Consider the following 16,047-nt stretch of genomic DNA (forward strand, 5'->3'; position numbering starts at 1 on the left):
TCCCCGCCCGTATTAACCAAGCGGCGGCACGGCGCGGCAGCATGTACGGTAAGGGGGACATGGCTGCATATATGGGGGGGACATGGCTGGATATGAGGGGGGGACATGGCTGGATATGGGGGGGGACATGGCTGGATATGGGGGGGGACATGGGGGGGATATGGGAGGGACATGGCTGCATATATGGGGGGGGACATGCCTGCATCTGTGGGGGGACATGGCTGCATATGTGGGGGGACATGGCTGCATTTGTGGGGAGACATGGCTGCATTTGGGAACACATTTTAAAAAAAAGTATCGGTATTCGGTATCGGCGAGTACTTGAAAAAAAGTATCGGTACTTGTACTCAGTCCTAAAAAAGTGGTATCGGGACAACCCTACCTCTTACATATATTTACAGGTATCACACTGAAAAAAAAAAAGCACAAAATTTAAAAAACCCACTTTACATTTGTAAATAATGTTGCACTGCTTTGTACCAAAATCATAATTTTGGTGTTTTTTTTAAAAACAGTACAAATTACAAAATAAAATGCACACTTTTTTGAGAACTAACACTATTAAAAAAAAAGAAAAAAATCCTTTTGTTTCGTTGTATTACGTTTACTTGTCTAAAAATTGCAAAAAAATAAATAAAATATTGTTGCAAGACAAAATTCACAAAAAAGTACTTAAAAAAAAACTTTGAACGGTAAAACCCTGGATTGAGAGCGTTTTGCAAGTAAAGCAACATTTTATTTTAATTTTGACTTGATAAACAAGCAATGTCCTGATATACAGTACAAGTAGCGTCATGTCACAACTGAGTATAAAAGAGAACAGAGGCGCCTCTAAGTGTAGCAATATGGTTACATTTAATGAAGGTACAACATTTAGAAATTTGCGTGGATTATGATAAAAACAGGCACATCCAAGTAGGCAGGCTTCTGGGGTAAAGCTGTCCACATAGACCAGGCATATCCAAAGTCCGGCCCGCGGGCCAATTGGACTTTGGATATGCCTGGTCTATGTGGACAGCTTTACCCCGGAAGCCTGCCTACTTGTTTTGGTGTAATGCAGCCCCACTGGTAATTTTGGATATATGTATCTTCGATTCGTTGGGGGGGGCCACAAAAAATATATACCATATTTATCGTTCTTGCAGCCTCGGAGGGGACAGGACGAGTGCCATCAGAATACATACAGGAGAAGCTCCTGTTTACTCTGCGGCCTCTGTAATAGGAAGTCCAGTCTCCTGGGCTGGCATTGGACGACTGTTCTGCCTATCATAGGAGGCGGGACAAATATCAGGCAAAATGGTCGGCCCTCACGCATGTTCACACCCCTGACATAGACCATCCTCCGCACCGCCATTAACATCATCTCTTCTACGCTGCGCTCCAAGAGAGCCTCAAGCTTAGTTTTCAGAACGCTCTACTGCAGGGTAGTCTTCTCGGTCGCGATTGCAGACTGACGGCGGTGCAGAGGATGGACTATGTGGACCGCCTGCATACTTCGATGTGCCTGGTTTAATCTTCAACCATGTGATTTGCTAAATGTTGTACCTTCATTAAATGTAACCATATTACTACACCTAAAGGGGCCTCTCTTCTCTTTTATACTCTGTAGCTCCTGCTGGATTTTGCTTCTAATCCCCTTGTGGAGGCTTCCATTTGTGGATGGTAATTTTATGGTTACACAACCTATCACATTGCTATAATCTTTTTATATGGACTATAAACTGAAGAAGGACTTATGAATAAATGGTTGGGGAACAAATCATCTGAGTTTCCATTATTTCTTATGGGGAAATGTGCTGTGATATACAAGTGCTCTGGATTACAAGCATGATTTCGGAACCAATTATGCTCGCAATCCAAGGTTTTACTGTATGTATTACGTCATTATCTTAAAGGGGTTATAAACCCTCAAGGTTTTTCAACTTAATGCTTTCTATGCATTAAGGTGAAAAACCTCCTGTGCTGCAGCTGCCACCCAGAGCCCCCCCCCCCCTTTTTCTTACCCAAACCCAGTCTTTCCAGCAACGTGAACAAGCCAAAAAGCTCCAGCCGGTGTCTAGGGTCCTGACTGGATAGATTGATAGCAGCAGGAGTCATTGGCTCCCGCTGCTGTCAATTAAATCCAATGATGTGGGAGCGGGGGGCGGGTCCGGGTCCTGTTGTCTGTGTCAATGGACGTAGCAGCAGGACACAGGAGACGCCTGCCCGAGTGCCCCCAGGAAAAGCACTTCTCCATCGGGGCACTTGAGAAGAGGTGGAGCCAGAAGCGCCACAGAGGGACCTGATAAGAGGAGGATTGGGGCCACTCTGTGCAAAATTCTTGCACAGAGGAGGCAAGTATGACATATTTGTTATTTAAAAAAAAAAAACACACACACAAGACTTTAAAAAATGATCGCCAAATAAACAGGCTCATAGCAGAAATTTGAAAATTGCTCTGGTCCATAAGGGGTAAAGAGGTGTGAGAGTCAAAGTCGTTAATAATAATGGGAATAAGGGATAATATGAGAATATATTCTGCTGCGCAGAGGGAAATCTAGTATTTGACCACAACACTAGTCTGTTTTGGTTTATTTGTCCATCTCACCATGACTTCAATGAGTTCTCAGTACCCTTTGAACTACTTCATACAAGTTCTTGGGCAGTCCCACAGTATAGTATATAGCACTAAGCAATTGGAACATAAATAGACCAACTTACTGCCAAAGTTCCTTGATCTTTTTCATGACTCCTGTCTCCACATTACTGAAATAACAAAACACATTGCTTTAAACATTATTACCTTATCTATATTTTTATGATTAAAAACTTTACACATATTGTTTATATAACCATTTCAGTATCTGTTATAATATTTAAATTAGTGCCAGAATTAGCCCTCTAAAGCTGGTCACACAGCGACAATTTTCTAGCAATTATACCTACCTTAACGGCGTGTTCAAATGTGCATCTGCAGCATTTATTCAGCATTTTTAAAGCCTCATAACTGCCCTTTAACACCTGCCATGAATATTACAATGGCACCACACCATGCTGTTCACATAGGAGCAGTAGCATTGTGTTATATCATGTTAAAAATTAAGCAGCATGTAGCTTTCATGAGGCATCGAATCCTTTCAGCCACCTCAATTTGGTAATGCTCTATAATCACACCTCAACAGCGTCTAGAGAATTTATGGCGTTTTAGTGAAGCATTTATAAAGTGTTAGCTGGGAACTGGGGGAGAGGCAGTAGAGGTTCCTGTATCCCAGAATGCACTGGAAAATAATAGAGACCTAGGACAGAGAAGCTCCACCCAGCAATATTGTCAGCGCCAGTTAGAATCAGAAGCACTGAGCATTATTGCCATTGTCAAAACTTTGTGTTTAATCAAAGCTGAGCTGGATCTGCCAAGTGGCAAAGAGATCAAAAGTATATGAATCCATCTTGCAAATAATTCCCCAAAAAATTGCTGCCATCACATCACAACCTAACCATGCTTCATTTTGTCTACATCACTTCCCACTAGAAAAGCAATGCCTCCAAGGGCATTTATTGAGCATTCGTGAAGCTTTTTCAATGCTCCATAAACATATCATAGATACTATAGGAGCATTAATGAGCATTGCTTTGTTCTTCAAAATCAACACACATGTAAACAAGCCCAAAATAAGCTTCTGATTGAAAAAACAATTAAAAAGATCAAGGCAAGATTGTTTTTGCAATCAATATTTAGTGGACGGAAGGTAAAAGAAAAATTATCATGTGTAAGTCCATCATTAGTGTGTACCAAATCACTTATAGCAGTGGTCCCCAACCTTTTTGACACCGGGGACCAGCTGCGTGGACGAAAATTGTGCCAAGGCCCAGGGCGGGGGTTGGCACGCGGGGGGTAAACGATTTTTCGCGGGCAATTTGTCAGCACATTATTTCTATTATTACATTGTAGTAATAAATGAAATAGTTCAACTCACCATAATGCAGAATCCATGGAAGCCCTGAGCGTGTCACTTGCCATTTATTTATTTTTCCTTTCTTAGGGTTATGTTTTGTTTTAGGTCTGTTTTGGGAGGGGAGTAGTTGGGGGGAATTTAAAACCAAAAAGGGAAAAATGAGAAAGGTTGAGAGAAATAAAAGATAAGGAAACTTAGGAGAAAGAGGGGCACCTTATTGGGTCTACATATAGGAATACATGGAATGTAAAGTAATGACAATAAAGAGTAGAGGTGAGAGGGGTGATTAAAAATAGGATTAAATAATATAATAGGATGAGAAATGTACCATGTATGGAAATACAATGTAAGATGTATAATGTATTGTCAGATGTATCCTTTTTGAAATATAAATAAAGAATATATTAAAAAATAAAATAAATAGATTTTACAAATGTGGAAATTAAGATATAAATGTTAAAGCTTGAAATAGGTCTTCCCTAAAAGTACCTTTAAAGTTTAAGCTGCAGCATTTAGTAGATGTAGGCTCTGGCTGGTGACATCGCTCGCACATCCGTAGTTACCTCTACATTTACAGAACACTGCCTGTACCGTGATTCTAGAGAGCACCTTGCCATAATGGCGACGTTCATGTTTGGGCATTCAAACATCTTGAGAGCACAAACCTGGAAGCGAAGATGGAAGCAGCGATGCAAGGGTCGGAGAGAGATGTTGTCATCTCTCTGCTTCCGCGCACCTCTGACATTGACGCTGAAACGGCGGAAGAGCAGCGATGCGGGGGTCGGAGAGAGATGCTGTCATCTCCGCTTGCCCGCCCGTTCGCTCGCCTTATCTCTTCCACCCGGCGCTTATATCCCAGCCGCCTGTCTCTGTAATGCCGGCCGCCGCACCCGCGGCCCGTCTGTAGTAAGGCCACGGCCCGGTAGTGGGCCGCGGCCCGGGGGTTGATGACCCCTGACTTATAGGATCACTGTGGCTCTGTGTGTGATATAACACAGCAGTATACACACAGTCCAATGATAAAGGTAGATAAGGCTTCCTTGTGACCATACAACTTGTTCATACAAACCCAATTTAAAGCAAATTCATTTAGATTACAGTTAAAAGTAATACCTATCAATAGTGATCTGTTCACAATGACAGAGGCATTGTCTCTGATTCACATTTCTTTAAAGCGGAGTTCCAGGCTTTTTATGTTTATTAAAAGTCAGCAGCTACAAAAAGTGTAGCTGCTGACTTTTAGTAAACAGATACTTACCTGTTCCACGGTCCAGCGATGCGGCCACCCGGAGCATCGCTCTCCTCTCCCTCCTCTCCGCTGGCGCCTCCATTGCCACTCTGGGCACCTGGCTGTGACAGCTTTCGGCTTCATGGTCGGGCACGCACTGCGCATGCGCGAGTCTTCTGGGACCCGTCACGTGTCGCCTAGGTGGAGAGGAGTCGTCGTCTAGGCGGCCCATAGGCAGAAGGAGGAAGTGGGACAGGAAGTCCCACTCCTAACGAAGCCCCCCAGTCCCAAAAAAAAATTACATGCCAAATGTGGCATGTAAGGCCTCATTCACACGGACGGACCATGCATCCCTATGGAGCGTCGGATGTCAGCGGAGACATGTCCGCTGACATCCGACCCGATCCGCTAAAAACAGACGTATGGGGACATGTCCCCATCCGTCCATGGCGGATCGGATCGGATAAGATCTGATGAAAACGAACATGCGGTCCGTTTTCATCAGATCGCTCCATAGGAGACAGCGGTGCCCGACAAGCCCCTCTCCGCTCAGTGAGCAGAGAGGAGCTTGTTATCCCTCGGCTCTGCGGACAGATCTCCCGCTGAGCTGGCGGGAGCAGGTGGACTCCGTATCGACGGAGTCCACCTGTGTGAATGAGGCCTAAGGGGGCGAGGTCAAATCTATAAAGACCTTCTCAGCATGTCTATAGATTCATCTAAAGCATTAAAAAGGAAAAACTTGCATCAAATGCATGATTTTAGAGTAAATATAGATTTGAGCAAATCTGAGGTTGAATTATATTAAAACAATAATACATTCTTCGGGGAAGATAACACCTTCATCAAGAGTTATTACTAAGTTCACCAGGAACCATCTGAGAATTCAGCCATGCCACTGTATGACAGCAAATAAAATATCACTTACCAGTTCAATAAGTCCACTGTGTTTATCTCCATGGCCAGTATACAAAAATGTTCAATGGTCAGATAAAATTCACAACATCTCTGAAAGTATTGAAAATCTTGTAAGTTAATATATAGACTTAATATGCACATTGCTGTCCTATAAATACATTTAAGAATACTTTTTGGGTTCATGCACACTGGGAGTTTAGCCTCTGTGCCGGATATCCCAGTGCTTTTATGTGAGCGGGTACAGGTGCACCACCCAGCACCCTGCAAAGGTCTACAAGAAGCTGAAAGGTGCTGCAGTTGGATGGTATACTGAGTAGTACCAATGTTTAGGGCTGTATCCACCCAGGGATGAATGCCCAGAAGACAGACTTCTTGGGTTTAGGTCATTCTTATTTGGACGCATATTGCCCTAAATGTTGATACCACTCAGGACATCATCCAGCCACAGCAGCATTCAGTCTCTCATACTTTTACAGGCAACTAGCAGCGGGGTTGGACGATGTACCTATGCCTTCCACCCTCACCAAAAATTCTGGCAAATTGGCTGCACATAGGCTAAAGGCCTAGTGTTCTTATTGCCTTACACAAATATACATAAGCCACTACTGTCTACCTTCTGCCTGATACTACAATCATTTATTTCAACAGTTGCAAGACTGGATTCTCAAACTGCACCACTAAGATACATTGCAATACAAAGCTCAAAGCGGACCACCTATACATGTTTGTTCAGACAGGGCTGTGCATTACAGCTGTACACCTTTTAAAATGCTAACAATTTGAACTATAAATAACCTATAAAGCTTGAAAATGTGTTCAGTACCGACACAATTTTTTGTTTTATTCTAAAGAAAACGTCCCGTTCACACATTATTAGTGTGGTTTTACATTTAAATTAACCCGTTTTCCATTTTAAATTTCTGGATTAAGGAAAGACAAACCTTGATTGCCAATGGCGACTAAAAAATGTTGTCTGGTAGCCTGGTCTTTCTTTGTTAACCCCCCAAAAAAAATGCAGATCCTGGTCGCTTAAAGCAGATTGCATAGCACGGTGCTTGTGCCATGTAATCTGCCCCCCTCTAAACTGTAAAAAAAAAAAAAGAAAGAAAAAAAACTGAACTTCCTGTATTCCTGTATTTAAAGCGGGGGTTCACCCTTAGAGGGCACTTTTCCCCCTTAGATTCCTGCTCGTTATTACTAGGGGAATCGGTTATTTATTTTAAAATATGTGCAGTACTTACCCGTTTACGAGACGCATCCTCTCCGTCGCTTCCGGGTATGGGCTTCGGGAATGGGCGTTCCTTCTTGATTGACAGGTTTCCGAGAGGCTTCCGACGGTCGCATCCATCGCGTCACGATTTTCCGAAAGAAGCCGAACGTCGGTGCGCAGGCGCAGTATAGACCCGCACCGACGTTCGGCTTCTTTCGGCTACGAGTGACGCGATGGATGCGACCGTCGGAAGCCTCTCGGAAGAATGTCAATCAAGAAGGAACGCCGGCTCCCGAAGACCCATACCCGGAAGCGACGGAAGAAGATGCAGCTCGAAAACGGGTAAGTACTGCACATATTTTAATATAAATAGCCGATTCCCCTAGACCGAACGAGCAGGAAGCTAAGGGGAGATTTTTTTATTTTTTTTAAATGGGTGAACTCCCGCTTTAAGTCGTCCTCAGGCCGGTCACGTGACTCGTGGCCACTTTACAGTTCCGATGGAAGGCTTCTGGGGAGAAGACGAGCGGTCACGTGATTTCCCCCGGCTGACATCAGAGGGAGATCACGGCCCCTCCCACAAAAGCAATCCATCGGAGCTGTAAAGCAGCCACAAGTGATGTGACCAGCCTGAAGACAGCTCAAATGAGGTATTTAGATCACTCATTTTCTTAACCACTTAAGGACCGCCGCACGACTATATACGTTGACAGAATGGCACGGCTGGGCACATGGACGTATATATACGTCCTCTTTAAGAGCCCAGCCGTGGGTCACGAGCGCCGCACCTGCAGGACCCGATCGCCGCGGGTTTCCCACGATCGGGTCACAGGAGCTGAAGAACGGGGAGATGTGAGTGTAAACACACCTTCCCCGTTCTTCTCTGTGGCAATGTCAGTGATCGTCTGTTCCCTGATATAGGGAACGAAGATCACTGACGTCACACGCCCAGCCCTGCCCCCCCACAGTAAGAAACACACGAGAGGTCACACTTAACCCCTACAGCGCCCCCTAGTGGTTAACCCCTTCACTGCCATTTTTACAGTAATCAGTGCATAAAGTCGTAGTCACGATTAAAAAAAAAAAAAAAAAAAATCGCAGATCGCCACAATTACTAGTAAAAAAAAAATAATAATAAAAATGCCATAAAACTATCCCCTATTTTGTAGATACTATAACTTTTGCGCAAACCAATCAATATACGCTTATTGCCAAAGATACGTAGAATACGTATCGGCCTAAACTGTGGAAACATTTTGTTTTTTTATTGATTTTTTGGGGATATTTATTATAGCAAAAAGTTAAAAAAACACAGAGGTGAAAAAAAAAGGACGTCAATTTTATTTGGGTGCCACATCGCACAATTGTCAGTTAAAGTGACGCAGTGCCGAAACGCAAAAAGTGCTCTGGTCTTTGGCCAGCGAAATGGTCCGGGGCTTAAGTGGATAAAAGAAAGACAAAAAAGGGTGAATAATGGAATAAAGTATTTTCCAAATCATTTACAAACAAAAATAAATAAAAAGGATGGACTACTTTGTGTAGATCAGGGGTATAAACCCCAACTTAATCAATATTACATTTCAGGCTGTTACACTACAAAATGTGGAAATGCTGAAGGTTATTTTTTAATCATATATTTTTATTGAGCTGCAGAGAGCAGTCACAGTATACTCACCAGATCTTCTTCTGCAGCAAAGGAGAGTGTGAATTTTTTCAGGATAACAATCTTGTTCTTGATATGGGCCAATGTAAAATGCTCATCTTCTCTAAAAAATGATAAACCAAAAGACACATTCGTTTTGGAAATTACTTTTGGTCTCAGATCTCTCTAATCAGCCATATACACGTGCCTCCAAATATAGTCTTATTATAGCAACATAGTTATTGGTTATATTTGACAACGATTGGTAAAAAGATCTACAAATTCACAATGTTCTGGATTCTGAGATGCTGCGTTTAGAGGATACTGGATTAAATAAAAAGGTGTAATATTGGAATACTACAGCTGCAATTCCAGATAGACGGTCTAATTTACATTACTGTTTGAAGTTCTGAAAAAGAAAATACACAATCCTCCTTCCACAAGAAACAAGGGGGGGGTGGAGGAATCCCCTTGCCAGGATACTGTATTCTGAGAGTAGGACCCTGCGCTTTCAGAATACATTGATCAGCAACTGCAGCTGATCGGTTGCAGCTGTTGATCAAAAAAAAGATTGATGTCTGTCGGGGATGGCCACGAACTGATCAACATTCAGCCAGTTGAGCAGGGACAGTCTATTGCTAGCTTTAGGTTTAGAAGAAAGATAATTTAGACAAGAGCAGGGCTCAACACGTCTTAAATCCCAAACCTAGCGTGGTGGGTAAGGGTTTGGGCCTGCCTTAGGTTTGTATTGGCATCTGTGTTTTTTTGGGGGGGCAGGGCAGGATGCGATGGAAAATCTCTCCAACAAAGGCACTGTCAAAAACACATTTTTATTATAGTGGGGGAGGGTTAAAATTTCTGACAATGTATTAAATTGTAAGTAAACCCTCTCATATACCCAGTGAAGTGAACAGCCTCAGATAATACACAGGAATGAAACAAATCTCCCTACATATGTTTTACATGTATATCTGCTGTCTTCAGCTTTCTACATTCTCATGGTGTCAGAAAATGTTCTTCCTGTTTCAGCAGTGGGAGGGGAGTCTGGGCATACACCGTGTGAGAGCTGATTGGAGGAAAGGCACACACTCCCTCCACATAGGCAGAGGAATGAAGTCTGAATAGACCAGCTCTCTACTGATCTATCTTGAAGTTCCCTCCCTGGCACAAATTTCCAGCTGCTTTTCTTTTGTGTGTTGTAGAACTTGTGAGAGGTTATCATGCTGATAGCAGAGGAATGGAGCAATAGAAAGACATGGCACTTAGGGCTTTGGTGAGAGAGAAGAAAACACTACAGATATATGTGCTCAAGTCAGATTTCATGAATGGGGTTTACAACCACTTTAAGTTCTGCCTATGCATCCCTGTCCTGGTCATGACCGCTTCCCCTGTTTCTTACGCAGTCATCACATCTAAATCGCATTTCTGCACACATGAGCAAATGCCATGGGGCGTTATAGTGCCCATCTAATGCAATCTGGCGCACTTGTGCACATACATGGAAACCAACCAGAGGGTGCAGATTATAGATCCCAAATAGATGAACAGACTGGTGGCTCAAGTGCCATTTTTTTTTAAATAGTAGCGCAGAAATAGGGTGGGGGGCATTCTTATGCAGTTAAGTTCCGCACACAGACAGCAGTAAATACTAAACGGGTTCTAACGCTTCCATACGTTAGCCAAAACTAAAATAAAACATTTTATTTGGCATATCTGCCTGGAGTTCTCCTTCAAAAGAAAAAAAAAAACAGCACAAAACAAGGAGAACAAGAGAAAATTAAAAAATGCTGAAAAAATAGGAGGCAGGGAACTAGCGTTCTGATAACAAGGTACATTGAAGAGGATGGAAGACACAAAGGGACTTTCTAAGCATGATAAGGAAAATACAAGGTAGGGACTACAAAATATGTAAAAAAAGACAAAGGGGTTGATTTACTAAAACTGAAGAGTGCAAAATCTGGTGCAGCTCTGCATATAAGCCAATCAGCTTCCAGGTTTGATTATGAAAGCTGAATTCAACAAGCTGACGTTAGAAGCTGATTGGCTCACATGCACAGCTGCATCGGATTTTGCATTCTTGAGTTTTAGTAAATCAACCTCAAAGTGTCCTTCATGGTTATATATATACACCTTTCTAGAGTTTCTTGTGCCTCCCTTGTGATGATAGCTCTGATGTAGTACTGCCGATCAGAAATATGTACAACAGCTCCTGGATACTGACACTCTTCTGTTCGTTCTGGCATTTTTAGAAACTAAAGAAAGAGAAAAACATGGAAAGGTTATAGCATTAGCAAAATCACAATTTTTTTTAAATCCTAGTCAACCTTTGTATCATAATTAGTAAAACTACCAGGCCTCCCAAAGCATGGCGGAAAAATTCCTATATAGTTATTCGCCTTTCTTGTTGCATACATTGTTGTGTTAGAGGAGTAGGTGCTCTCCCTTGTTCAAAAGCTGCTCATGTGCAATGCATTCTCTCTGCCCCTGTTGTATCAGTGGTGACGTCAGTGTTATTTATTTTTCTTAAAGTGTTACTAAACTCAATAATCTGAAAATAGTTCATCCACCCCCGACAGTGCCTACAGCTTATAAATCTTCTTTTTACATTAAAACACTGCCACCATATACACCTTTTTGGATGATCTGTATACCGCACAGTTTCTCCAGTGCTAAGAGTTCAGGTAGGAGGAGATTTCCACTACAGCCTGTATATACGCCCACATGTGTGATGTCAATACCTAGATCTGAGAACAAGGAAATGTTCTCTCCAGCATAAAAGACACAACTGAGCATGTGCAGGTTGGCTACCCTGCTTGTGTGTTAGCTGTTCTTCCCCAGATAGATAGTGCAGGAGAAAGGGAGTTATGCATACAGGATCAGAGCCTTTTACACAATGCAGAGGATTAACCCCTTAAGTTCCACAGTGAGTATAACAAGCATGCTTTTTCTGCATATACAGACAGATTTTACTGTTGTGGGTTTAGTAACACTTTAACCTTTGGGGGGCTTCTTGTCTGAATAGTCACTTCTACACAATAAAAGAACTTTAACTATAAAGCTGATTTAAAGGCTGAGTTTTACTCATGAAGCAATGGATCTGATATTTACCAAACATTCACTACATGTAGTCCTGGTACATGTGTCTAAATGACAGTGATTGATTCACCACTATTGAATGTTCAGTGAAAATTGCATTCCATGCTTTATAAATTGGTATTTATTTTAGGCTACAATCAGACGGTACAAATAGCACACCCATTTCAAGTGGCAGGAATCTGTAACCACTCGACCTATACAAAACAATGACTGGCTGAATGCGGGTCCAGCTTGAAATTGTTCACACAGCCAGTGAAAAACTGGTGAGTGAGTGAGTGAGTGAGTGAGTGAAAAATGTATATAGCGCTACACATGCGAACTGAATCGCCTCTGGGCGCTTGTTTGAGCACTTCTCCCTTGAGCTCAGAAGAGGTGGGTTTTGATCTTTCTCCTAAAGTCCAAGTGGTTCTCCTCCAACTGAATGGAGGTTGGTAAAGTGTTCCAAAGTTGAGGGCCTTGGACAGCAAATCTTCTTTCTCCTTTGGACTTGTATCTGGTTTTGGGGATTTGGAGTAAATTTTGGTTGGAGGATCGCAGAGCGCGATTGGGGTTGTAGGCTTTTATTTTGTCGCATAGGTATTGCGGGGCATTACCCTAAATACATTTATGCGTTAGACAGAGTGCTTTGAAAGTGATTCCGTCTTTCACTGGTAGCCAGTGAAGGCTTCTCAGTGATGGGGAGATTGATTCCCATGAATTTTTTCCAGTCACCAGACGCGCGGCCGTGTTCTGAACGACCTGCAGGCGCGTGATTTGGTACTTTGGGAGTCCGAGGTAGAGGGCATTTGCATAGTCCAGTCTGGAGTTAACAATTGTTCCCACCACGACTGCTATGTCTTCTTTAGGAATAAATGGGATTAGTCTGCGTAATAAGCGTAGCAGATGGTGTGATCCGCTGACTACTGACCCTATTTGTGCATCCATTGTCATGTAGGTGTCAAAGAAGACCCCGAGACTTTTGACTTTGGTGCTAGGGGTGATGATTTTTCCTAGAATGGGCGGAGGTGTCCAGGGTGTTGCCAGTTGATTCTTCCGATTGGCGTGAAACAGGAGAAGTTCTGTTTTTGAGCCGTTGAGTTTAAGATAACTCTTTGTCATCCAGTTCTCTATCAAAGAGAGACATTTCTCTAGATTGAGATGGTGATCCTTTTTGTTGCAAATACGAAAATACAATTGTGTGTCATCCACATAGGAATGGTAGAGCAACTTTTGGCTGCAGATAATTTCAAAAAGAGGGCGAAGATAGATATTAAACTGCACCGGCGACAGAGGTGATCCTTGAGGGACTCCGCATGACACTGTGCGTTTTTCAGAGGTGAATGGTCCCAGTTTCACTACTTGTGATCGGTTTTCCAAAAAGGAGGAGTACCAGGGTAAGTGACATTCCGCGATCTTGGCTACTTCAGCTAGCCGAATTAGCAATAGTTTGTGGTCAACCGTATCAAAAGCTGCGCTAAGGTCCAACAGTACTAGAAGACAAGGTTCTCCTCAAGGGCACTATGCCTTCCCTGAATGACTGGTTAATCAGCTGCTTGATAGCTGGTGCCAAAATATCGGCACATTCCTTCAGCAGTTTGGTGGGGATAATATCGTTAGGCGCGGTGCTATTTCGCAGAGTGCCGATGATATTTTTAGTGGCATCCAGGGAGACGGGTTTTAGAGTAAACATTGTTACTTGGGGCTGATTCCTGTGGTGATTGGGCTGGGGACTGCTGAGGGGGTTGAGGGGGATACTGTTTTGCAGAATGCTAACACGGATCCTTTCAATTTTGTTCACAAAATGGTCCGATAATTCATTGCAAAATTCTTGGGTATCAGAATTGGGGGCTTCAAGACAGGCTGGGTTCATGGACTGACTAACCAACTTGAAGAGTTTGCGAGGACGGTTTAGGGCATTGGTGATGATCTTGGAGAAATGATCTTGGCTGGATGCACACAAAATGCATCCACCAGTGTTAAATCACTGAGTGTGCAAACAGTCCCGAAAGGCTGTGGAGCCGGTCATCATGTCATTGTTTTGTATGGGCCGAGTGGCTGCAGCTATTCACGCACACCTGTCATTCCAGATGCAGGAATTTGCAGATTCCTGTCACTGGAAATCGCAGGGTGTGAAAATCGCCCATCTCATTGTTGCCTAATGCCCTGTACAATCAGTTTTTCCGACAGGAAACCGTGTTTTTTTTTTCAGCAGGAAAACGTCTCAAACTTGTGTTGCATACACACGGTCACTCAAATCTTGGCTGAAATTCCAAACGTCAAGAACGCAGTGACGTACAACGAACCGAGATCAATGAAGTTCAATAGGCAGTACGGCTCTTCTGCTTGATTCTGAGCATGCACGTTTTTTTGTGCATCATAATTACATACAGACTAACGCGATTTGTGATAGAAATTTTTCTTGTCGCGGAAATTGAGATCCTGCTCTCAATCTTTTTTTGGCAGGAAAACTGACAGAAAAACTGTGATGGAGCATACACACGGTCGGTTTTTGTGACAAAAACCTCACATCGCACTTCTACTGTCAGGAAAACCGATCGTGTGTACGAGGCATTAAAAGTTAGAGATTAGGACTAGGTTATACAAAAATATTAATGGAATCTAGATATTCTGACTAATTCTACAACACAAAATGAGAGGGGGATCCCCGTGGAGCGAGCAGGTGACAGGTCTGTCTTGGCTCACTGTGCAGAGACGGACCTGTTAGAGCCACACTATTCCCTATCGGGGGATTGGATGAAAACAGACCGCCTGTCCGTTGAAAAATCGGGTCACCATCCGTCTGGATTTCATAGCCAGGATTAGATCAGATTGCGGCGGATGTCAGCGGACGTGTCACAGCTGACACCCAACTCTCCATAGCAGTGAATGGAGGCTACGATCAGGTCCGCCTGAAAAACTGATCGGAAAGCCCATGTGAAAAGGGCCGTTGGAGATTTAAAAAAAATAGCCATATTAATTACAGTTTATGCAACCTGGCTGCATTTAAAGCGGGGTTTCCATTCCGTTTTTCAATTTTTAAAAATATCTCTTTTCATCTTGCTTTCCTTTAATCTCTATTGTATCACTTACTGCATTTAAAAGGCCCGCCGTTCCGCCGAGTTCTATGAAAAGAAAACTTTATATTTCTTTATCCTCATTGTTCCTGAGATTTCCCATTTTGCTTGTGGGCAATGTGAAGCCGACAAGCGATTCCTTTCGGGTATAGTGTGGATGGCGATCTCTGACGAGGCACCCGTCCCGCCCCTATCTGCTGCAGCGCCGTAAATCACTATGGCAACCCATCAACAACAAGTATGATCACAGCAGTCCAGTACCGGTGCGTGGCTGCCATCGGAGCAAGAGGTGAGCCCTGTCACAGACCACAGTATAGTTAGCAGCCTGTATGCTATTTCCCCCGAGCAGCCGACAATGTCAGCCTATTAGTAAGGCAGGGGGGGGGGACGGCTACAGATCGTCACAGAGAGCGAGAGCTGCCAAACTTACACTTGTTATTATGAAGAGTCTCTCGCTCTCTGTCACGATCTGCAGCTGTCCTGCCCCCTGCCTTGCTAATAGGCTGACATTGTCTAGTAATAAAGCGATTCTTGTACAGGGGAGGTGCACGGCTTCATTTCCCAGGAGCATTAGCGCTGTTAGGAGCCGAGGTGGGTAACGTCCGGATCCTAGGTGGATAGGAAGGCAGATTTCGTGGACCGCATAGCAACAGGCAATTTTAAATTTTTTTTTTTTTTTAGGTGTAATCTACAGTTTAAAGCAAAATAGTTTTTTTGATGGAACCTCCACTTTAAGTAAAAACAAATAAGAGGGTTCAACTGTGTTTTAATACAAATCCATTTTCCTCCCATTAGGTTTCCTATATAAACCAAATTCCTATGAGAAACACTAAATAAAACTTACCTCAACGACCTGGGCAGGTGCTGGTTTAAGCATGAAAGCTTCTCCTTTATATTTTGTTATCGCATCGAGAATCCAAGGGTAGCCAATTGAAGATCGAGCTGGGGCCATTTTATTCCTATAAAATATT

At 43.1% G+C, this 16,047-nt stretch overlaps 1 protein-coding gene across 2 annotated transcripts in view; it reads right to left on the minus strand.

Moving 5' to 3' along the window:
• Window positions 1-16,047, minus strand: part of LOC120940663 — a 71,787-nt gene that overhangs the window by 46,008 nt on the left and 9,732 nt on the right. For both annotated transcript variants that reach the window (XM_040353643.1, XM_040353642.1), the window contains exons 2-6: window positions 15,921-16,047; window positions 11,058-11,179; window positions 8,961-9,051; window positions 6,086-6,165; window positions 2,701-2,745 (exon numbers count right to left, since the gene is read on the minus strand). In XM_040353643.1, the coding sequence (XP_040209577.1) occupies window positions 2,701-2,745; window positions 6,086-6,165; window positions 8,961-9,051; window positions 11,058-11,179; window positions 15,921-16,028 (446 nt within the window). In that variant the 5' untranslated portion in view covers window positions 16,029-16,047. The remainder of the gene's footprint in view (window positions 1-2,700; window positions 2,746-6,085; window positions 6,166-8,960; window positions 9,052-11,057; window positions 11,180-15,920) is intronic.

This window comes from Rana temporaria, chromosome 5, assembly GCF_905171775.1.
Source record: "Rana temporaria chromosome 5, aRanTem1.1, whole genome shotgun sequence".
NCBI classification, from domain to species: Eukaryota; Metazoa; Chordata; class Amphibia; order Anura; family Ranidae; genus Rana; species Rana temporaria.